The sequence below is a fragment of the Marmota monax genome, unplaced genomic scaffold (genome assembly GCF_021218885.2).
Source record: "Marmota monax isolate L192 unplaced genomic scaffold, Marmota_monax_Labrador192_F-V1.1 WCK01_AAM20220418_F8-fsc00043, whole genome shotgun sequence".
Lineage (NCBI taxonomy): Eukaryota > Metazoa > Chordata > Mammalia > Rodentia > Sciuridae > Marmota > Marmota monax.
Window position 1 is genome coordinate 10,898,694 of NW_026691982.1, and position 24,724 is coordinate 10,923,417.

Genomic DNA, 24,724 nt, shown 5'->3' on the forward strand with positions numbered 1-24,724 from the left:
GGAAAACCTAAATAATTCTAACTCTGGGGTGTAGTTTGATTATTGTATTCTTATGTCAAGTTACCCATCCATTTATTCATTTGTCTGTCATTTATTTCACAGACATTCATATCTACCTTGTGTCTAGCACAGTAAGTAAGATATAAGTATGAAACTGATATCTCAAAATTTGTTGGGAGAAACATATTTACCAATAATTCAGTGCAGTGTGAAATTCATTGTAGTCCACTGTAGGGAACCCAGAGGAGTGTTTAAAGAACTGCTTGGGAAACTTGTGTAGGTAACATTTAAAGTGGGCTTTGAGGGATGAATAGGAGACTCAGTAAAGGAAGGGAAGACAGGATAGGGCCCATTACTTCAAATGTAAAGATCAGAATATCTTGCCTACTTGAAATTTATAGAGGTAGTTAGATTGCACATGCATGTGTGCATGTGTGCATGTGTGCACGCACACAGATACAGGTGCCCACTCAGAGAATTAGAGTATCAGAGAATCAGGTTTATATATGTCCCTTTTGTTTGTATCAAAGAGACTGGAGATATGATTCAGAAAGTTACGTTTAGTAGCTTAATCTAAATTATCACATTATCCAGATACTTTAAAACATCAAAAATAAATAGCTATAAAAATGTCTCATTAAAAAATTCCATGTTATATTTTGTGCATGTACAAATATATAATACAGATCCCATCATTATGTACAACTATATTGCACCAATAAAAAATGCAGAAAGGAAAAAAAAAGAATGGTGTGAAAAAAATTTCCAAGAAGTTTGAACTTAATGAAAGGTATTTAATGTTTTCTTTAAAAAGGTAGCAATCACTAAAATTGTGATGATGTAGGAACGTGGAGTGTAAAATCTGCAAAAATGATTCCAGAAGAGAGCCCACAGATTGGGAAGTGCTAGCATCTCTTATTTGTATCCCTTCACAGCACTTGATTTTATTCTCCCAGGAATTTTAATTCTTGTTGGTCTCTCCCACTAGATGAAGATTTTGGAGTCAGAGTGTCTGTCTTTGTAATCTTTCTATTTTCCCAGAGGCTCAGCATGCACTTTATGTGCAGTTGGCACATGGTAAATGTTCATTGACCCAATTATTCAACCAGTCCTGAACCACGTACACACACAGTCTGCTGTATTTGAGCGTCATGCAGTGAAAGTACTGTGTATTCTGTAGTTGTATGCTTGTAAAGTCCAGGTATTTTCCTAAGAGTTATCTCATTCCACTACCCAACTGAAAATGAGAGAGGTCACCTAACTTGCTCAAAAGCTCAGAATAGCTGCACAGGACTCAGGCTTAGTTCTTTCAGTCTCAGAGCTATGCCTTACAACCATTCCTACCATCATTCTGATACTTGTGCTTGCTAAACAGGTATTACTAGTAGGTTTGTTTTACATGAATCTGTCTAATCAGTAACCAATGTTTGCCTGTGTTTCTAATGCACACAAACTTTATTTTAATACATATATTAGTTGGAGCAGTTGTCTTTTTTGGGGTAGAGCTATATCAGCTTCAGAAGTTCTTTGCTTGTTTTTTCCATATTGTGGGGTAGGTGGGAGGAACTCTGTGGATCTATCTGTTTCAGAATTGAAGAATATATTAACTTCTTTAAAAGAAAAAATAAAACAACAATAACAAAAAAATACAGTTTTTTTTTTTTGGTATCTGCAGGGTATTGGTTCCAGGATACACCATGAATATTACCAAAATCTGTGGATGCTATGTCCCTTAAAAAAATAGTGTAGTATTTTTCAGAAAACTTACCCACAAACATTCTTCCTTAGACTTCAAATCAATGTCTAGATGACTTATGATACCTGATGCAATGTAAAGCTGTGTAAATAGTCGTGTTGTTTAGGGAATAATAACAGGAAAAAAAGTCTGTATGTGTTCAGTATAGATGTAATTTTTCATTTTATCTGTGATTGATTTATTGGATCTGTGGATATAGAGTCCATCAATGGCTGATTGATTGAATCTCAGATCCTTAGGATTCTATGTTGACTTAACTTATTTTGTTATTTGAATATATGCAAAAGTGAGACTAGATCTGAATTCCTTATACTCACACCTCCTTGACAACTATAATTCAAATCGTATTTATATTAAAATTCAAGCTGAACTATAAGACTGATAAAATTTAAATTGGCAGAGTTGGTTTAATATGATCAATGTGTTACTTGAAACTAAGATGCTGTCTCACTGTCAATATGGTCCTGCCAGCTGTGGTTCAGTCTTATTTGAGCTTAGCATGCCTGTTCTTTACAACATCTAGAGATGATTCTGTGCTCCTCCCAACTTCTTCCTATTTGAATTACTGTGAGATCAAATGATGTCATCTGGTCTTCACTTGTCCTAAACCTGTAGACTAAGTATGTCTTTTTCTTTTCCCATTACTGCTGATGATATAAGTATCACTATTTTAGTACTGAAAGTAATTTTAAACCCCAGCACAGTAGCCCCTCTGTATCCATGGGGGGATTGGTTCCAGGATCCCCCTTGAATACCCAAATCCTTTCATGTTTGAGTCCCTTATATAAAATGGCATTGTATTTGATTTTATTTATTTTCAATTTTTTAGTTATACATGGTCACAATATTTTTGTTTATTTATTTTTATGTGGTGCTAAGGATCGAACCTAGTGCCTCACATGTGCAACACAAGTACTCTGCCACTGAGCCACAACCCCAGCACCTGTATTTGATTTTAAATCATCCCTAGATGACTTAATACCTAATACCATATAAATGCTATGTAAACAATTATTATACTATATTGTTGAGAAAATAATAACAAAAAGCAAAATCTGTATGTTTTAGTATAGATCCAGTTTTTTTTCCTGAATATTTTTGTTTCTTGGTTGGTTGAATTCCCAGATATGGAATTCATAAATGCAGAGGGCTGACTATACACTCTTCAGTGGTAGTACGTGGGTCATGAGATGTTCATCTGTAGAATCCTGAATATTCTTGAAGCAGTTCCTTTACTTTTTCATTGCAGTGAAAGGATAAAGTGAAAACATTCTTGTTGAGAACTTGAGGCTCCCTGGATCATGTCATTTGTCTTCTAGGGATCTGCAGATGCCAGTATCAAAAAACATGGTTGTAGATGTGAAGCTCTGGGCAGGAGGAAGGGTTGGGGCATGTTGGACCAAGAGCTTTACTCTGTCAGTTGCTCTGCAGGGGCAATCCTGAGCAACTTTTGAATAGCAGAACAGCCTTGTGTATTCATGGAACAGGATACCCTACCAAAATGGCGAATCACCACTAAGTTTGGTAATTTGTAATTGTAGTGGCACAGTTCAGGTTGCTTTCATGAGAGGTGTTTTGACATGTCCTGTACAGAATCTCCAAGGAATGCAGTTCCTATGAAGGAAATAAGGAGGAACATTTTTTGAGTAATCAACCTGATATCAGGCATGCTCTGGAAATGTGTGGTTTTCAACAGATATTTTGGGTAATAGAGCATTGCTTTACATTTCATAAGTGCATGGTCAATTTTCAAAGGATTAGATGGTAGTTTTTAGATGATAAAGAGGGCGGCAGCACCTCAGTAGAGTATCTTCTATATAATTTAGTTCATATAATGTTCTTATTTTAGAAATGAGGGAAGTGAGATTTTAATAGTTTGGTGACTTAAGGTCACACATAGATAGCAAGTGACAAATCAGGATTTGAACATAGGTAAATAAAGAAATTTTTTCTGATACATATGCATGTTAAGAGTGACCATTCATTTTTGTGAAACACACACACACACACACACACACACACCCCAGAATCAACCATATAGTGGAGCAAGATTTCAGTATTCCTTTCACAGATTTTGGAGGATTTTTTTTTCTTTCTAGTGACTTAGTTTTTATTTAGTGGTTCATTTTTCCTTCACATCTAGACTTATGGTTTTTAGTTAGTGGAAAATTATCTTTTTTGTAAAGTTTTTATTGATTTAATTTTAGGTTTACATTGTGAATAGAGTAGCCACATTCATTGATTGAGGCACACTTAAAAAAAGCCAAGTTAGTATGATCAAATCATAGAACTTGGGTCTATAAATTTCTCAAGAGTTAAGAAGGATTTAGTTTTTGTGTTTTAGTTTTTTTTTTTGTTTGTTTGTTTGTTTTATTGTTGGGAATGGAACCCAGGGCCCCAAGTATGCTAGGCAAGTACTCTACCATTGAGCTATATCCCCAGCCTGGGAAGGATTTAGGTTGTTCATGATAGATTTTGAAGAATGGCTTGGGGTCCCAGGGAGCATACTCAGGACTGATCTTTCTTCAGGCTCAGAAATCTGCAGCAGAATTCTTGTGACAGGTGCAGCTTTCACATATGATCCTGGCTCTGCTCTCTGACCACTCTCAGTGTCACTCATGTTCCTTGCTCTGTTCTGCTGCATTTTCAGGAATCCTTCTGTCTCAATCCCTGCCACAGATTCCTGATGAGAGAAACTTGAGAAGAAGATTTCAGGAAGCCCCAAATCAGACGAGTATTAAAGCTGTCCATTTCCTGAAGCCTAAGCTCTGGAAAGCCAGGGCTCAGTTACTTTAGTTTCCCAAGGTACTGCCTGTACTTAAAACAGTCTTGCATACATTTGATACTTAAAAAGTATTGAATGAGCAAATGGATTGTCAGTGAGACAATTACTTCTTTCTTTTCTTTATCTTTATTTTTAATAAAAAGAAGATAAGACTGACCCTGGATTTTTAGTACCTGATTTGTAAGTAGGTATTTTTGAGCTGAAGAGTTAACATATATCCTTTGGTTCCTGACCAATTTGAGTATAAGGGATCCTTTTGGATAAAAAAAAATGTTAGCCCCACAATTTTTTTTATGAAATTTTTTATTATATTTTGTTATATGTGACAGTGAAATGCATTATAATTTATATTACACACATAGAGCACAATTTTTCATATGTCTGGTTGTATACAAAATATATTCACACCAATTTGTGTCTTCATACATGTACTTTGGATAATGATGTCCATCACATTCCACCATCATTACTAACCCCATGCTCCCGCCCTTCCCCTTCCACCCCTCTGCCCTATCTAGAGTTCCTCTAATCCCTCTCCCTACCCCACTATGAATCAGCCTCCTTATATCAGAGAAAACATCTGGCATTTGGCTTTTTGGGATTGGCTAGCTTCATTTAGCATTATCTTCTCTAACTTCATCCATTTACCTGCAAATGCCATGATTTGATTCTCTTTTATTGCTGAGTAATATTCCATTATGTATATATGCCACATTTTTTTTGTTCATTCATCTACTGAAGGGCATCTAGATTGGTTCCTCAGTTTAGCTATTGTGAATTGTGCTGCTGTAAACATTGATGTGGCTGTGTCCCTGTAGTATGCTGTTTTTAAGTCCTTTGGGTATAGACCAAGGAGAGGGATAGCTGGGTCAAATGGTGGTTCCATTTTCAATTTTCCAAGAAATCTCCATGCTGCTTTCCATATTGGCTGCACCAATTTACAGTCCTACCAGCAATGTATGAATGTACCTTTTCCCCCATATCCTCGCTAATACTTATTGTTGTTTGTCTTCATAATAGCTGCCATTCTGACTGGAGTGAGATATCTTAGAGTAGTTTTGATTTGCATTTCTCTAATTGCTAGAGATGATGACTTTTTTATATATTTGTTGATTGATTGTATATAATCTCCTGAGGAGTGTTTGTTCAGGTCCTTGGCCCATTTATTGATTGGGTTATTTGTTTTTGGTATTTAGCTTTCTGAATTCTTTATGTACACTAGAGATTAGTGCTCTATCTGATGTGTGAGGGGTAAAGATTTGCTCCTGTTCTGTAGGCTCTCTATTCACCTCACTGCTTGTTTCTTTTGCTGAGAATAAACTTTTTAGTTTGAACTCATCCTACTTATTGATTCTTGATTTTAATCTTTGTGCTATAGGAGTCTTATTTTGGAATTTGGGGGCCTAATCCCACGTGATGGAGATTAGGGCCTGCTTTTTCTCCTGTTAGACTCAGGGTTTCTGGTTTAATTCCTAGGTCCTTGATCCACTTTGAGTTGAGTTTTATGCATGGTGAGAGATAGGGGTTTAATTTCACTTTGTTGCATTTGGATTTCCAGTTTTCCTAGAACCATTTGTTGAAGAGCTTATCTTTTCTTCAATGTATGTCTTTGTTAGCCCCACATTTTAATAATTATAAATATTTTTGATTGAAAATGTGCATTGTGGAAATAGCTTCTATGAAATCATGAACACTATAAAATTAATTCATTTCTGAATAGTTTGGTGTATATATTTGAAAGGAGCAGTGGGTTTATGCAATGGGAGTTTCATTTCTGTGGTTTATTGGCAGAGCTGACCCTGCTTCCCTGAGTTCTGAGCCTAAAGTGCACATGCTGGAAGTCCAATCAGTGTGTACGGGGACTATGAGTACAACCAGGAGACAATAATGTTAAGGACAATAGAAGAACAACCCTATGGCCCCTAAATTCTTCCTACCTTCCTTTGACCCCACTTGCCTTCTTGGAAGGAACTCCTTGTCATTCACTTCTCTTACCACTCAGTTCTCCAGGGTTACCCGTTTTCTCAGAATAAATTGTTAGCCACACAGAACCCTAAGCTACCCCTCAATTGGGGCCTCAGTCTCAGAATGTTTTTGGTCACTGAGCATCTTCCTTAGTTCTTGAGTTGTGCTGTTGGACAGCTTGAGTCAGAGTGAGGGTGAAGACTGGAAGCATTTTCTAGTCTGTTACGCACTGAAACACTCAATTGCACATTCACTCATACCCGTTCTTGTATACTCACCCATTTTTCACCCACACACACAAATTTCTGTTCACATGCTTACTTGCTCATATACTCTCTCAGCTGTTCACACACTTACAGTCTTCACAGTTCATTTGCATGCTTACTTGCACACTCATACACTCACTCTTTCTTGCTTGCTTTCACAAAGTTAACAACCATTATCCATCATCCATCACTAATACATGCCAGGTACCTTAGTAGGTGCTGAAAATACAGTTGATCCTCATATTTGTAGATTCTGTATTTGTGAATTTACCTAGTTGCTAAAATCTGATTATAACCTCCAAATTAATATTTGTTTCACTTCATGATGGTTTGTGGACATGTGCAGGGAAGTGGGGAAAAAAATGAGTCTTTCACATGCATATTCCCAGCTCAGGTCAAAGAAGGCCAAGCTCTGCCTTCTTGTCTCAGGTAAACAGGGTCCTTTTGGGGATGTATTTAGTACTATGTATTTAATATTTTGTGCCTTTTCTTGGTGATATTGCCACATAAAACATCCCCAGCATAGAGCTGATATGCTGTGTAGTGTTAACTAAAAGCAAGAAAAGGCTAAGATGTATCTTGTGGAGCAAATTATACAAGATATTCATGTATCTTATGCATGAGAAAGCTTTGTTCAATCATTAGTTAGGTGATGTTGGCTGTAAATCTGATGTTAATGAATTGATAATACGTGTTAAGTAAGTTATTCTTAAATAGAAATACACATGAAATAAGGTGATGTATCGATAGTTTGACAAAAATGTTATGACTAGAGGCTCATAGAAACCTAACCCTGTATTTCCTCTGGGAGCATTGGTTTAGTATTCTGGGAGATTTTATAGAATTTAACTACAATGAGTAATGACAATTGACTGTTCCTACAAAAGCAAATATACCTCCTCTTGTGGATAATTTTAGAACTGATTCAGAAAGAATTTTCAACTTTGTTGGGAGAGTCAGACATGTAAACCAAGAATTATAATTTGGCGCAATAAATATTAGAATTTATGTAAAAAAAGGGCTCAGAGCTTGCAGGATAGAACTTAAACCTAGGAGTAGGAAAGAATATCAGGATCACTCTGAGGAGATGGACAGAAACAAGCTGGTGTTCTTGCAGAGAAAAAAGCTCATCAGCAGAGAAGGTGACTTTACTACATGGTTTAGAAATATGGTTGTGCCCTAATTCATCTTGACTCTACTTCTGTTTATCTCAGCTGCTGCCAGAGGCTTCTTTGTTGACATTTGGAGGGTCTTCCCCTGTCAGCATCATCAGCTACTCAGGAGATGTTGCCACTATGTTGTTTTGTGACCTAGCCTAGGAGGGGCCTTTGAGCCTCACAAAAAAGCTGGCCTCACTAGAATCAATTGGGAGCCTGGGCCCTGGGGCATCTTCAGCAGTGATCTGGCCACATTGTCCCTCCTACTTCCTTCTATGCCGGAGACTGACTTGAACTTGTGAAGAAACATCATTTATCGGCCTGCTGGCCTGGTGCGCATCAGCCACATCATGACAACCAGCTGGGAAAATAAAAAAAAGCCTGCATTCCTGCAGTATAGGGCTTCCCTCGGAGGATTAAAAGGCTATGGTGTTAAGTGGGAGAGACATGCTCAGAGCTGTCTTCTTTCCCACTTTCCATAAATGCTTAAAATCCTGACATAAGTTGATTTACTCTTAATTTTTTTTTAAGTTCTTCATTGAAATCTCCATTTAAGTTTGCTTTTCCTTTGTAATGAAGTGGCCCCAAACGCAAGGCAGTATTCTAAGAACAGACTTGCCAAGGTCATGCCAAAAACATCCTTTGCCTGATAGTGCTTAATGAGATTGCTTTGTTGTTAGCACTGAATTATTTTTGCCTATGGGCTGCGGAGTCATGTAGTGTGTCCTCACATAGTCTGCTGTCTGCTTGAAGCTCTAGGTTTCTGTCTGTTTTCCTGACCCCTTCTCTTTTCTCCCTCCCTTTTTCTTTATTCTTTCATTTTTCTACACAAATACCTTGAATTTCAGATACTTTTTTTTTACTGGTCTTATTAACTCATATTCCTTTTTGTTCTCTATCTTTCAAGTTGTTTTTTCAGTTTTCTGTGTTTTGATGGAATTCTGAACAGTTTGAGCTTGGTGGAGTAGTGGAAGTAACGGGTTAGAACCTCAGCTCTATCAAGCCCACTTGCCATGCAACTTAGGGCAGTCAAACTTTCTGAGCTGAGACTATAAAATGGCTGATGACAGGGACTTCATAGCATTGCTGTGAGGACTGGAGGAGCTGATGCCTGTGGCTCACAGGCTGCTCAGCCTGTGCTCGTTCCTTTAGCATTCTCTCTCTCTCTTTTTTTTTTTTTTTTGAGAGAGAGAGAGAGAGAGAGAGAGAATTTTTCAATATTTATTTTTTAGTTTTTGGTGGACACAACATCTTTGTTTGTATGTGGTGCTGAGGATCGAACCCCGGCTGCACGCATGCCAGGCGAGCGCCCTACCGCTTGATCCACTTCCCCAGTCCCCTTTAGCATTCTTCATGGGTACCTGTGGCAGTGACAGAGATGCTGCACAGATGAGACCTCTGATAGCTTTTACTGTGTGACAGATAGACTGATGTTTTATTTCTTTTCTTTTCTTTCTTTTTTTTGCAAGTTTGAATTCTGAAGTTGACTCATGATGCAGTCTCTGAAAATAAAAATTTTCTTACAGATAAAAATATGGCATCTCTCAAATTATAAAATGTCAACCTAATTTATCAAGATTATTATTAAGGTTGATGTTCCATAGTTATTTTCATATTTAGCTCATTATTATTTATCCACTTAGCTAAAGAAGTTTCTTTTATTGTGAATATCATTTATTTTGTCATAATAATAATAATTATTATTATTTAATATTTACATGTTAATTAATGCATGAGGCTGTCACTGTACCTAGAATGCCCCCTTCCAGAATCAGTTTTCTGGGTTAAGGCACTTTTTAATTTATTTTTTGGTACCAAGGATTGAACCCAGGGGGGCTTAACCACTGAGCCACATCCCCAGTCCTTTTTATTTTATTTTAAATTTTGAGACAGGGCCTCAATGGGTTGCTGAGGCTGGCCTTGAATTTGTGATACTCCTGTCTCAGTCTCCTGAGCTGTTGGCATTATAAGCATGTGCCAACATACCAGGCTAAGGCACTTTCTAAAGAGGCCCCTGTCAGCATATACATTTGGTGTATTGGTGGAATAGAATGAATAATGGATCATGTTAGCTCTGATTAGCACTGGAAGTAGGATGGCGTAATCTAGCAGAGAGGGGGGCCCAAAGAGAATTAGACACAGTCACATCAGTGTTGAGGAGAGGAAGGACCATTTATCACATGGTGGGGCTGAGAAGAAGGGTTTGGTTATGGAGAAATCTGTGCTGACATGAGTATATTGGGAGCTAAAAATTGGGAACCCAAGGAGAAGGGGAGGGTGGTAGGGACAGGCTTCATCTCCCTTTCAGTCTGATTTAGGAGTTCTCTATGGGTTGAGTAGAGATGGAGGTGTCAGGGGGACATAAGCACTGGCTGGAGGTGTTTAAAAAATTCAAGAGTCCTTTGGAAATATCAAATAATGCCCCAGGGAGCCTGGCATTATTTCTTTTTGGTGTTGTACATTATTTCTTTGCCTTGTGCACATGTCCAACTTTCCTCTCAGATTTGAGTATTCTACCCACTAATAACTTTTTGTTTTCATATAGGATTTGGATTTTTCTTCCAGTAAATTCTTTTTTTAAATAATTTTTAGTTGTAGATGGTACAATACCTTTTATTTTAGTTATTTATTATTATGTGGTGCTGAGGATTGAACCCACTGCCTACACATGCTAGGCAAGTGCTCTGCCACTGAGCTACAACCCCATCCCTGTTCCAGTCAATTCTTTTAGGACAGTTCATTATATTGGTATAGTGTTGGTAGGATTCATTGGTCAAGGAGGCCTTTGTGGGCCATGTTCTTAAGGCCAATGTTGGGAAGAGGATGTGGCAAGCCTCCAAATGTGAGAAAGCAGTAACAGAAATTAGGAGTGTATCCTCCAAATGTTCTCCCAGGGAGAAAGCTGGAGGGCCCTTGTGACAAAGTGGCTGCCTTCTTCCTTGTCCTTTCCTCCTTGGAATAGCAACCTCATTCTCTTGATTGCTGCTGGAAGCCTGGATTTACTCTGCAGTTCTGACCTGCTGGCTCTCCTGCCTGCAGCGGGCAACTGATGCAGCACATTTTGTTTGGTTTCTTTCCCTGTTTTCCAGCTCTGCAGTAGTTTCTTTTTTCATTTCCTGTTCAATATGTCCTTCCAGAGTTATTGTGGATAACTTTGCTTTCCACATTTTGATGTTTCCAAGATTGACTAACTAGAGTCTTTGACTAAAAGGACCTTCCAGGGTGGGAGAGTAGCTCAGTGGTAGAGGTCATGCCTTGAATTTGGGGAGGATGTAAGTTCAATCTTTAGCACAAGAATGACAACAGCAATAACAACAAAAGACCTTGGAAATTTCTTCCAATGCCTTCATTTTACAGAGAAGGAAATTAAAGCTCAGGAATATTAGCCAGCTCACCCCCATGTGTGTGTGTGTGTTTCTGGAAGCTTGGCGTGCCTTTACCAAGGAAATTCTGTGTATCTTGATTCTTTAAAATTTATCTTTGGATTTATACAGCCATTATACTTGTTAATCTTTCGATTTCTCGTCTTTTATTTCTGCAAACATGTGCTGAAGTTAACCTGCTTTGTTGATCATGGAAAGTCTTTGCTAAAATTTTTCGTTTTTGATTCCACCCCTTTCAAAATAGGTGGTGCTTATCATGGAAATAGAGTGGTTGTCTTTTTCTGGTATCCTTCTTGAATCTTTAATTTTACCTCTCAGCCTTCTAGCTTTATACTTTTCCATTGTCAGTCTGACCCTTCATGGGCATTCTACTGGGCATTTTACTGAGTAATATTTTAATTTGAAGTTATTATAGCGTTTGCATATTTTCAATGTACATTTTTAAGTGATCATTGAATAATATTACTACTCTTATCAGGTAATAGTCTTCAGTTAGAAATATGACATTTTATTTTTTCCAACTTGGTGTTTTAATATCCTAAACGAAATTTGATGCAGTTTTTCTATAGATGTGTTTGTGGAAAAATTAAATATACATTGGCTATGTATTAACATAAGCCAAATATTCCTTAAAGTGAATATTGAATTTTTCAAATTTGAATTCTGTTATACCTAGAGCAAGATTTTATTTCCTTGTGGAAATGCATCTCTACAAATGTATAGAAAGTTTATGAGTGAATATGATTTGCTAAACAAAGATGCATTTTAATAGGCAGTTTCTAAGGAAGGCCTCTAAATTGTCTCACTTGTCCTATTTGGCAGGGTCTGTCCTTGGCAGCTTATTTATTGCCACATGGCTGGTAAGCCTGCTGCATACGTGTGTGTGTGTGTGTGCGCGTGCCTGTGTGTGTGTGCCTAGAGTAGACAGGGCCCTGATCTTTGAGTTCCTAAGTACTGAAGTAGCCAACTTCTCGGGAGAAGTTATTTTTTGTTTTTTATTTTTTTTTAGCACACAGGAATTTTAAGATTGTAAAGAAGATAGGAATTCTTAATTTCAGATATATATTTAGTGTTTTAAAAATTATATATTTTAAAAATTAAAAATCACATTTTATTTTAATTAATTAATTAATTAGTTTTTGTGATGAGGTCCTAGTGTGTTGCCTGGGCTAGTCTTGAACTTGTGCCTCAGCCTCCAGAGTTGCTGAGACTACAGATGGGTACTGCCGTTCCTGACTTAAATTTATTTTTTAACTGATACATAAAAACCTAAAAATGGTACTTATGGGGTCCATGAGATATTTTTATATGTGTATGTGTATTGTAGTGTATTATGTGTATTATGTGGTGCTATTTTGCTGGGAATTGAACCCAGAGCCTGGTGGATGCTAGGCAAGGACTCTACACTGAGCTGTATCCGCAGCCCTCTGTGATGTTTAAATCAGGTTAAAACATATCCATCTCCTCATTTATCACATTTTATGATGAAAACATGAAAATCTGTCCTAGATTTTTGAAATATATAGTATGATGTTGTTGTCTATAACTACCTGGCTGTGCAATAACACGCCAGAACTTCTTGGTCCCATCCAATTGTATCTTACTCCCCATTGGTTAATCTCACCCCTCCACTCCAATATTCTATATATTTTGATGAGAAAAATGGAAAAATTGCCTGCTTTTTTTGCTTCGTTTTGTTTACATCAATTCAAGTGCAATGGATTACAATGTTTCTACTATTCCAGAAGCAATTGTAATGGCCAGGAACAGGGGTATTAAGGCAGGCCCATCTGGGGGGATTTGAGGAGGTTTTGAAAAACAGGACTTCAAGGGAGGCACGTTGAGGGCAAACGGAGGTTGGATCTAGGGAGATGCTTCTAAAAAAAAAAAAAATCATCAATAGTGTCCTCCTGCCTCTTCTTTCTATATTTGTTGCTTTCTCTCTAGATAGGGACTTATCCCTGGAGAGAAGAGTTAAAAGAACTGACTTCTTATTAATGGTCCTTTAGTCATTATATTTAATCACCTTGGTCTTCTCGACAACTCCCATTTAGGCTTCACTGTTAGATTATTAATGAGGAAGAGTACATCTGGACAAGTAATTGTGGTTAAGGGAGGTTTAAATACCATGACTCTAATAGACAATAGATACAAGAATGAAGGATTACATCAAAGTCATTAACTTATGAAAATGTTTGGGAACTCTAAAATTAAGTCAATGTCTGTATGGTTGCTGATCATGAATTTATGTGTTAGAGTAGTTTATATTGTGGTAACAAGTATTTTCAGTTGAGTTGAATAAACACAACCATTTGCATAGCATGGTTAAAGTTATGCCCTATATTTATTAATATGGAAATCATGTTTTTAAATAGCAGCATATCACAAGTCTATATATTTGCAATGAGAATTCTTACTGACTCTCCAAATTTGAAACAACTCTGATTTCATTTTTTAAATGGGCATTTGAATTGGGTGTAATAATGCCCTTGTGGATCACTCATTTTCAAATTGTCTAGTATTTTAAATTAGTGTCTATATAAGTCTGTGTCTTATAACATTCCTAAGCATTCTCTGGGCTATACTATAATTTTCAAATTATTATCTCATACTTTGGTGTTAACAGGAATGGTAACAGTTTTGAAGTTTTAATTTCAGTTTTTCCCACTGCTCTGAATTTGATGATTTAAAATGAAAAGAGGTTTCCATAGTTGCTAACATTCACCAGATTTTGTTCCAAAGCATGAGCTTTAGTAGACTTTTGAATTAAATCCACATTCTCCACCCAAGCCTAGTGATATAATCCAATAGTTCAAAGATAGGTATGCCATAAACAGCTATAGTTAAATAATCTAAAAAAATTTTAAAACATGGAAATACAATAAAACAAGAATTGATCACTTTATAGTGGAATACTCTATAAACCGTCTGCATTGAAAACATATGGTGAGTTTTAAAACATCTGAATTCTATAATTCTAAAGTGTATAGTTTATTTGAAGGCTGACACTCCCCCCACATATATAAGAATATAGGTTAATACAATTTTTGCTGTTCCAATTTGTATTCATCTACTCATTATTAATTAATATTGTTATTTTTTTTTGTGTGTGGTTTTCGGGATTGAACCCAAGGACTTGTGTATGCTGGGCAAGTGCTGTACCACTGAGTTACATCCCCAGTTTTATCTATTTATTTTTATTTAAAAAATTATTTTGGAATAGAAGGATAGCTTTAAACATATTCACCTCAGGTAAGGATTTCATCACTTAGTACTGAAGTGTGATTGTAAGAGATTAATTTTGTAAATCTTGCTACTCTGTCTAAAATAAAAATCACATAATGACATAGTCTCAACTAAGAGGAAGAAACTATTTAAAATCCATGCATGGTACAGGAAAGTAACACAGTCTTTAACTTTTAATGATAATTTTAATTTTCAGGGTATGCAAGCTTACCAGAGTGACATACTTGGTATAATTTCAGAAGCTGAAATGTATCAGTGGTTTTACAATGTTATGTCAGCATAATCTCACTTAACAGAAGTTATACAATCCTCCTGTGAATAAGACCATTGAACTCCTAACCATCGTGAAAAATGCTGGCTGTAGATTATATTGTTTTATAATCAAATAACTCACTTTATTTTCTGGGTTGCCTAGAAAGTTATATTATGTGTGTATAAATGATGCTAAAATAGCCTGCTAAGAAACTAGAGCTATGGTAACAGAGCAGTGAAAAGGTTAGTTCCATTTCTTAGATTACTTGCCTTTTTTTAAAAGGAGTTTTTCATATTCTTTAAAAAAAAAAGATACAATGAGAATCTTTTTTTAAGCACTGAGAACACACTTGTGTTCCAGTTTTAGAGGTTGATACTTCTGTCACAGTAGAATTTTTTTCATGCTCCCCCCAGCCCACCCCCGCCTGCTTCTTAGTCCTTCCTCCTGCAAAATGAATAGTATTTTTAAAAATTGCATTTTGGAGTATAGACAAAAGAAAGCACATATAAGAAGAGTTGTAGTACCCCATTCCTGAACATGGCCGGTGAATGCTAGCCCTGTGCCACCCTCCCTAATGACTGCCCCTGGGGAAACAGCATCCTGAATCTCATGAATGAGAGGGGCTATGGGAACCACAGGGCTTATTCAGTGAGATGTGAAAAATGGAAAGGATCCAGTGCAGTGGCTAAAGTAGGGCTCCTGGAAACTTCTTGCTCTAGTGACTTCATTATCATAATGACATGATACTGTGGCATAGACCAGGGGCAAATCATCTCACATCTGGGCCTTCTTGCCCATGCATTTAACTGGAGAAATCACATAAGCTGTTTTCTAGGTTTGTTTCTAAGAGGTATGATGTAATGTTGTATCAACACCATTGTTCATGGAGGGCTTTCTTTATGCTCAGCACTGTTTTCTGATTGCATCTTTGTCACAACCCTGTGTCAATTATGTATCCCTTATCTGAAATACTTAGAACCAGAAGTGTTTCAGATTTCATAGTTTTTTTTTTTTCATGAATTTTGGGATAGTTGCCAAGATTTTTACCCATTGAGTATCTTTAATCAAAAAATTCAAAATCGGATACTCTGAAATCTAAAACATTTTGAGTAATGACTTGATATCCTAAAAGTTTTGGAACTCAGAGCGTTTTGGATTTTTGGATCAGGGATGCCCAACCTGCTCTAATCCTACTTTAAATATGAGGCTACTAAAACTTGAAGAGGTGACATAAGCCATTACAAATGTCCTCCAGTGAGTGAGGGATGAAGCTGGGATGTGAATAGGCTTCTGACTCCAAAGCCTGTTTTTCCCCCACTGTGTAAACTAGCAGGAGGTTACCATGGATCTGTTTCTGACCCAGGAAAGACCATTGTGCTAGTAGAGGTATGCTTATAAGCAAAAGCAATACAAACTAGTGCCTAACTCATGGCTCCAAAAGGAGCAAAAATTATTCTTCACTTAAAAAATAAACATTGTAATACTTATCAGGTGATAGATTTCCTGCTTAAACAAACAAATAAACAAAAAGCTTTATTTGAATTAATTTTTTTTCTTGTCCTTTGTGGAAATGAAAGCCAATGCCATACTTTGGTCCCTTTTATTAATGAAAAAAATAAATGCAACAAAATTTTAGAAAATTTCCTTAAATTACAGTAAACTAAAACCAGCCCTTTTTAACCAGGAATAATCTTGCCTGCAAGGAGACTATTATGCAGATGGAAGTAAAGACTAAAATAGCCATTATGGCTTCAGCACACTTTTTTTATTTCATGGGTTTTAATAGAGATGAGGGAGAAATAATCACGCTCAGCCCAGTCTTTCTTGTGCAGGAAGTGGTTGTGTTTCCCCAGGAGGCCCTTCTGGGTTTACATGTGGCAGGGGTGGAGGGTGGGCTCTCTGCTCTGCATCCCCATGCCCCTGAAAGGGTGAGTTTCTCGGGGCCCTCCCTAAGTGGAAGCAGTACATTGTGAGTGGAGCTATGGATAACTGCTCACTTTCTGTAATTCATTTTTGTCCCTATAAGTCCTGGTTAGCAGTTTGCACATCATTTTTGGCTTTCTCTGATGCATTGATTTTCTCTTTTGCTTTCCTCTGTTTCAACTTGCATAGTAAAAGTTTGTCCAGTGAAATATTTTGTTAAAAACTTGGGGGCCGGGAGTGCAGCTCAGTGGTAGAGTGTTTGCCTAGCATGCACGAGGCCCTGGATTCAGTCTTCATTACCAACAAAACAAAACAAAATAAAACAAAAGTCCACCACCACCCAAAACCTGCTCAGTGTTTTTGGCTACTTGAAGAACACTCTTGAGGACACGTGGGCACTCGGGAGTCATGGACTATATTTTAAGCCTTTGGGTCAAGGAAGAAACACAGAAGCTGGCCTCACATTGGACTTGTTGATTGATTTGGTCAAATTCTTTCCCTTCTCTTTGCTCTCTTGACTGACTTTACAAGCAATTGGAGATGATGGTTTCTACTCAATTTATATCTATGAATTCAGTGTATTAATGTATGTTCTCAACTATATGGATGTGAAAAAGGCATATATTTTTTGGTGATGTGTAATATTTGCTGTCTGTCATCTGGGTCTGAATGACAGAAATGGAAGAATGCCAAATACCCTTATCTGGGTTTGATTACAAGTTGTCCCTTGGTATCTGTAGGGGATTGGTTCCAGGACTGCCCATGCTCAAGTCCCTTTTATCAAATGGCATAGTATTTGCATAGAGCCTTTGCATATCTTCCTTAAATCATTTTTAGTTAGCTTACTGTACTTAATACAATGTAAATGCTGTATTAATAGTTGTTATACCATATTGTTTAGGGAATAATGACAAGAAAAAATGTGTGTAAATGTTCAATACAGATATGACTTTATTTCAAGTATTTTTGTTCTGTAGTTGATTGAATGCATGGATGTGGAGCCTGCAGATGTAGGTTATTTGTTTTCTTTTTATGTAAGGTGCCAGGAGGACAAGAGCAAAGTAAGCACTTTAAATTCATTTCAGTGTTTTTTGAAGCATCATCTAGGAAAGTATTGATTTTAAAAGTTTCAGCTGAATGACAGTAAGAGCAAAAAAGGCCAATAAATCCCATTGCCTTCTTTCTCCAGGGGCCAGCTTCAATATACACATTTCTGCCTAGAGTGTGTTCATGGCTTTGGGATGTGATATGTGTATTATTTCTGGTCATTACTGCCCACGAGTGATGTGGCTGGAGGAGTCCCAGGCTGTGGAGTAAAATGGGACCCTGGCTTTCATATAGCTCAGGTGGAGGGAAATACAAGATATTTAAGAAAACAGGGAACATTTTTTAAAATTTATTTTTTTTTGCTTTGGAAATATAGGAATAAGTATAGCTTTCCTTGGGGCATCTGTATGCCTGAGCATGTTTTTTTTTTTTTTTTAAAGTTAGGAGGCTCTTCTATCTAAATTTAAGTGCAAAGGTGGTCACTATATAATTGCTATAGTAAAAATGGGAATGACCCAGAATTTTAGTTGTACTTTGTGTGTAATAATTGGCCTGAAGAAAAGTTTCACTACAAGATATTTAGAATCTTTTCTGCTTTAGTCATTATGAATAAGAAATTAGAATGTCATTGAATTGATAGAGTTAAGCAGTTTATGCAAAGTGCATTGAAGTGGCTGAACGAGTTAGAAATCAGTATTTTCTCATCAGGGTACAGGTTGAGCATCCTTAATCTGGAAATTCAAAATCTGAAGTGCTCCCAAATTTAAAATTTTTTGGGCACCAACCTAACACCACAAGTGGAAAATTCCATACCAGGAAACTTTTTTTCACAAAGATATTGTATAAAATTATCACTAGGCTATGTGTTATCATGTGTATTTGAAGCATACATGAATTTTGTATTTAGACTTGGATCCCACATGCAAGATATCTCATTAAATATATGCAAACATTCCAAAATCTAAGAAAATAAAAAATCCCAAACACTATTGGTTTCCAAGCATTTTGGATAAGAGATACTCAACTTGCTTTGTGCAAAATGGAATATTGCTTTTAATATAGAAAGTAGCTAATCGTGCAATGTATTTATTTTCTTTTTATTTTTTAACAGGAAAAACTAACCCAAGAGTGTGTATTCAGAGAACAGTTTGAAGAAAATTGGTATAACACGTACTCATCGAATCTATATAAACACGTGGACACTGGAAGGCGATACTATGTTGCATTAAATAAAGACGGGACTCCAAGAGAAGGGACCAGGACTAAACGGCACCAGAAATTCACACATTTTTTACCTAGACCAGTGGACCCTGACAAAGTACCTGAACTATATAAGGATATTCTAAGCCAAAGTTGACAAAGACAATTTCTTCACTTGAGCCCTTAAAAAAGTAACCACTATAAATGGTTTCATGCGGTGGGTTCTTATTGATTAGCTGTGTCATCACCTCAGCTCCACTGTTGCCAAACTTTGTCGCATGCATAATGTATGATGGAAGCTTGGATGGGAACATGCTGATTTTGTTCTGCACTTAAAGGCTGATCCTCCTGGAGGGCTGCCTAGGGCCACTTGCTTGATTTATTGTGAAATAAGGGGAGAGAGACTGAATGAGAGGGGTGTGAGTGTGTGAGTGGGTGAATAGCAGGAGAAATTGGAGAGTCAGAAAGCAAAGAGGACAATGGCCTGATGCATGCTGGGAAATAGACACGCTTTTAAATTTTGATCAGTTGTACTTCATCTTATATCAGCACAGCTGCCATACTTCGACTCATCAGGATTTTTGGCTGGTGGCCTGCGCAAGGGTACGCTGCATTTTCAAAGGCATGGAGGGTGCAGTCTTACTTAAAAGACTTTTTCAGTTAATTCTCACTGGTATCATCCCAGTGAACTTAAAGCAAAGACCTCTTAGTTAAAAAAGAAAAAAAGGAAAAAAAGAAAAAAAAGAAAAAAAAAAAAGAAAAAAAAAAAGAGAAAAAAGAAAAAAAGGCGAAAAAAAGAAAAAAAAGAAAAAAGTTAAATTTATTTATAGAAATTCCAAAGGCAACATTTTATTTATTTTATATATTTATTTATTATATAGAGTTTATTTTTAATGAAATATGTACAGGCCAGATAGGCATTTTGGAAGCTTTAGGCTCTGTAAGCATTAAATGGCAAAGTCCGCTATGAACCTGTGGTAATTCATGCAAGTAGGTATAACGGTGCATGGATATGAGAAATTCTAATGACCCTAATGTACTAAAGGCGACAATCTATTTTGTGCCCGTATTATTGTAAACTTATGCACATCGCTCATGACACTGAGTATTCACTCTTCAGACTGCTTGTTTCATAGCTTATCCCAGAGGATTAAAGATAAACTGGGTCTCAACCTTTTATTCTGTGTCTGTAATTTTCCTCTTTCATCAGTGACTCCATCACTGTAACTTCATGGTTGGAAAATATGAGGGTTGGTATATGTCTTACTTGTTTAAGTCTATTGCAAAATATACCAAAGCTAAACAATAACTATGCTTTTTATTTTAGCCCACCTCAAGAACAACAGGACTAATATCAAACATTGTACTGATTTAGAATTCTTAAGCAAGGAAGGAAAAAATAAACAAGCGTACATAGCTCAGACTTTTTTAAGAGATAAGAGTCAGATTAACAGGATCATTCTTGTAAGTTTTTATTTGTGCACTTGGCTATCAAATATGAAATTATACACGTACCATAGGGGTCATTGTAACATCTTTTTTAGAGAATTGCTTTCAGTGTGAATGTCATAATTACATGGTAATAGCACCCCTTCAAGTAAAACTTGCAACATGAAAACAATAAATCTTTATCAATAATGACAATGAGGGGGAAATTATTATACTCATTGACTGTATTTTGTTTTTAAAAATGGTTTTCACAAGCACCCAATTTTTTTAGAGGGGAGGTTACTATATAGAATATCTTTTACAAGGCTTTTATACCATTTTATTCTGAAAAGCATAAGAATATGTATTTCTTTGGTAGCAATAATTTTGGAACTTGCCCTTGGGCAAGGAAGACTATTTCTTACTATATACTAAGGTGAAAAGAGCCAAATTCTTAAAGCAATATTTAAAAAAAAGGAATTTATAACAAATTCTCATCCACACACAACACTTTCTAGCCAGTTACATTGGGAAATTGAAAGTGACAGTTAAAAAAATGTGTTGGGATTTATGTAACTAATTTTAAAATTTAATATTCTGATTTTGTTTTGCTCGGATGCACATTCTCTATGAAAAATAAAAGCATGTCACTGGCAAGTTAAAGCTGTTATGAACGAGAAGCGCATGATTTACTGTCGTGAGCAAATACATGTAGCCTTCTATGGTCCAAGCTGGAGTATGGGGTAATGCACTCCTGCTGATGTGCATTAAAGAAAAGCTAAGTCTAATATTTGGGATTGAGAATTGTCTTGGAGGGAGGGAACAGAGGCACTGTAAAATAGTTGATTTATGATAAGGATCAGAATGTCCTCTTCATTTATTTTCTTGGGATTTTTTCCCCCTTTTACTTTCTAAACAGAACTGCATTTAATTCTAAGAAGTACTGTTCTTATTTATTATTTAACCCTTTGCTGCTGCTAAAATGTGCACATATTCAGGCTTTAGTTTTTCCAAAAGACATTTAATTTTTTTTCTTTGCTAAAAAGAATTAAACATTTGACCACAGGGAAGAATCAAGTTTCTAGGATGCCATCGGTATAATATTTAGCACTGAAGAAATTGATTTTAGACGACAGCCAAAAGTAATCTTAAAGTAGCACGAGACTCCAGATAATTGGTCTAAAAGAGGGAAAAAGAATTGTGAAAAAGACTCAAATCTCCATGCATTCCTAGAAAATGCTACTTTAATGTCTACTTTTGGAGTTATTTTGCTTTGGTACCTTTTTTTTTTTTTAAGAAAAGCAAAATGTTATATGCTTTTGGCAATTGATAAAATAAACTGTAATGGTCTGTAAATAAATAAATATTGACTTATGCAATTTATGTAAATAGGCCTCCTGGGAGAGTAGATGGCTCAGGGTTTTGTTGTGGGCATTGTCCTATTGGGCAGTAGAGTCATCTCTAGTTTATAGGATTGCATCTGGTTCTTGTAGTAAGAGACCCAAAGCCTTTTGGATGGCAGCCCTGAGCCATTGTGGAATGGGTGGTTCCAGTTTCATAAACAGATGCTCAGATAGCCAAACCACTATTTTGTTGATGCCAACACTTGCACCACGGTCAAAAGACTTACCCGGCATGGACTGAACCACCTTTCCATCTGTCATGCAAATGTCCTCAAACAGTGCTGAAGGACTTGCCAGGTCAGTGTTGGGGAACCTGCTCTGCCAGGTCCTGTTTTGTAGATAAATGAATAGCTTCCGTTGATGGTGTTTTCATACTATTTCATCTCATTAACACTACAACATTGTGTTATTTACTTGATAATCTGTAATTGTATGTAAATACATACAGGATTATGTAATTTGTGTAAATACATAATTACAGACTTTTGAAAACTGGTATTTTTTTACTTGATGTCCATTTTGGAGCTGCTTCAGATTCTGTGCCTACATGAACCAATGGAATTTTAAAAATACTCTCCTTGCTCTTACAGCTGTGTGTATGTATTGAAGGGTTGGGGAGGTGTGGGGGCTGGAGTGGAGGAACAAACACATCCAGATGTCTTTTCTTTTCTATAAGTATTTGATGAAGAAATAAGTAATCTGGGATGAAGATTTATGAACTTGCAGCAAGCAAAATGTGGAGTGTGTGCACATTTATGAGGATGGGTGAATGGACAAAGGCATATTGTTCGAGGTCAAATTCTGTTTGCTGCATCACTTGACCTTGAAATGTGCCAAATTTAGATCTACTGTGCGTGGTCACTTGCACGAAAGGGTGATGAAGTGGTGGGGGTGGGGAATATGCCATATGGATTGAAAAGATGTATTAGCCACACCTCTCAAGTGTGTGTCGTGTGGTCTACACACTAATAGAATACCCACATGCATCCATAGGCATTTTGCATTTTTAAGTTGATGTTTTATTCTTAAAAGTGGAATGGGAAGGAATTATAACAATAAATTGTCTCTACCTCCTTTAGTACACAGTCCAAAATTCATGTTTGTAGAATGTAGGATTCAGGTTTGTAGAATGACCCTGGCCACAGAGAGTTTGGTCAAAAATGTATAAACAGTGCCTTAAGAGTGTGATTTAAATGTACGTATGTATGAATGCATTTTACTTGCAGCATGCCTCTGTGGTTGCCCTTAGGTTTTTAGGAAATATTTTTTGATATGGCCTTTTCTTCCCCAGGAAAGAACATGAAGAAATAAGAAGTAGGCTCTTCTATCATTTTCTTTGGGAAGAAAGTGAAAATAAGTATTCTTAATGTGTTTTTTCCTTTTTGCTGTATCCTCCACCAGCTGTCAGGTTGCTAGACAGACATCTGGTTCTTAGGTCAGACAATTATTGTGAGGCTTCTTTGCTATTTTGGCTAAAAGTGCAAGAAAATATTCTTACTTAGAATTCTCTTTGTTCTCCAAGTATATTCCAGCCTATATTCTGGAAAACATTTTTAAAATTTTAATTTCAACTAAAAAATCAGTAGACTTACTGGATATCTGAAAAGCGGTTGGCAAGCTATACTTGGAACTGGCCCTTGTTCTCTTGCCCCTCCCCCCTTGGAGGGGCCTTTTAATTATGTTTGTGGTTTTGGTTATGATTTACATTGATATGTGCTGACAGCCAGGAAAATTTAACACCAGGAACTAAGGAGTTAAATTGTATAATAACATCCAGAGTTGAACAACTGGTTCTGCCCTCCTTATACAGGGCAAGGGCAAAAATTATTGATAAAGCTCATGGCCCAGCTTGGAGAAACTTATTTTTAAAAACACTTAAGGCAGGCTTTTTCCTAATCATTTTGTGGGATGTTGGAAAATACTCTATGGGCTCCACCTGGCCATTACCCTAGCTTCTAGCATATGCATGTGCACATGCACCGGGTTGGTACATGACAGCAGTGTGAGATTTGTTTTTTGCTACTAATCAGAAGGCTTTTCCTTCTTGTTAGCAAGAATAGTAGAACTGTAACTGCTCTTTCAGAGGGAAGTAATCCTCAGAACATCCCTTTGCTTTGTAGTTGACTAAAGGGTTTCCCCTCCACCCTTTACTGCCTGTTTTTCTTGTCCTCATTCCCTTTCCTCCTTCCTTCACTCCATTTTGTGAAACTGGCATCAGCTGCAAATAAGGTGGGAACAGTCGCTGAGGGCACCCACAGAGTTTAAACAGACGTCTTGGCATATTGTGATGAATCCTGGGACAAGGGAGGTACTGGGCTATGGAACGTGAGGTGCACAAATCCAGACTTAGGCAGGTCCAACATCGTGATGTTGAAGGTGGTATATAATGGATGAGCATGAGTTACAGAAAAGAGAGCTGTGGATTCTCTGATGCTCTGAATATGCCGAGATACTGTTTTGCTTTTTGAGAAGTAAGCTCATGGTATCCTTTATGTTTGTCACCGAGTGTGGCTGAGCCGTAGGCTGTAAAAGTGCCTGCTGATTGGCCAGCTGCAGCCTTGCAGGGGGTCCTACGCCTTGTTGGATGGGCAAATGGTGCTTGCTGATTCATGGACATGATCAGAATGGCAGTCTTTTGAGTCAGAACAGTACCATTGCCCTGGACTTACCTGCATACTCCTTGTGTTCAATTTTTTTTAACCCTTGGTTTCTATCTGGAAAAGGTGGTCCTACTAACTTTAGTTAATATTTACTAATTTTAATTTTTCTCTTCACATTTACCTCAGTCACCGACCAAATCTGCAACATAATGACAATAAAAGCAGGAAAATAAAAGGTGAAAATACAACAATCTTTAAAATAGCCACTTCATTCTTTAAATAAATACTTATTGAACAACTGCTATATGGCAT

General features: G+C 36.9%; 1 protein-coding gene across 1 annotated transcript in view; it reads left to right on the forward strand.

The window, feature by feature from the left end:
* Window positions 1-22,310, forward strand: part of Fgf9 (fibroblast growth factor 9) — a 36,920-nt gene extending 14,610 nt beyond the window's left edge. Inside the window, exon 3 of the mRNA XM_046447006.2 lies at window positions 18,893-22,310. Within this exon, the coding sequence (XP_046302962.1) occupies window positions 18,893-19,138 (246 nt within the window). The 3' untranslated portion in view covers window positions 19,139-22,310. The remainder of the gene's footprint in view (window positions 1-18,892) is intronic.
* The last annotated feature ends 2,414 nt before the right edge of the window (window positions 22,311-24,724 follow it).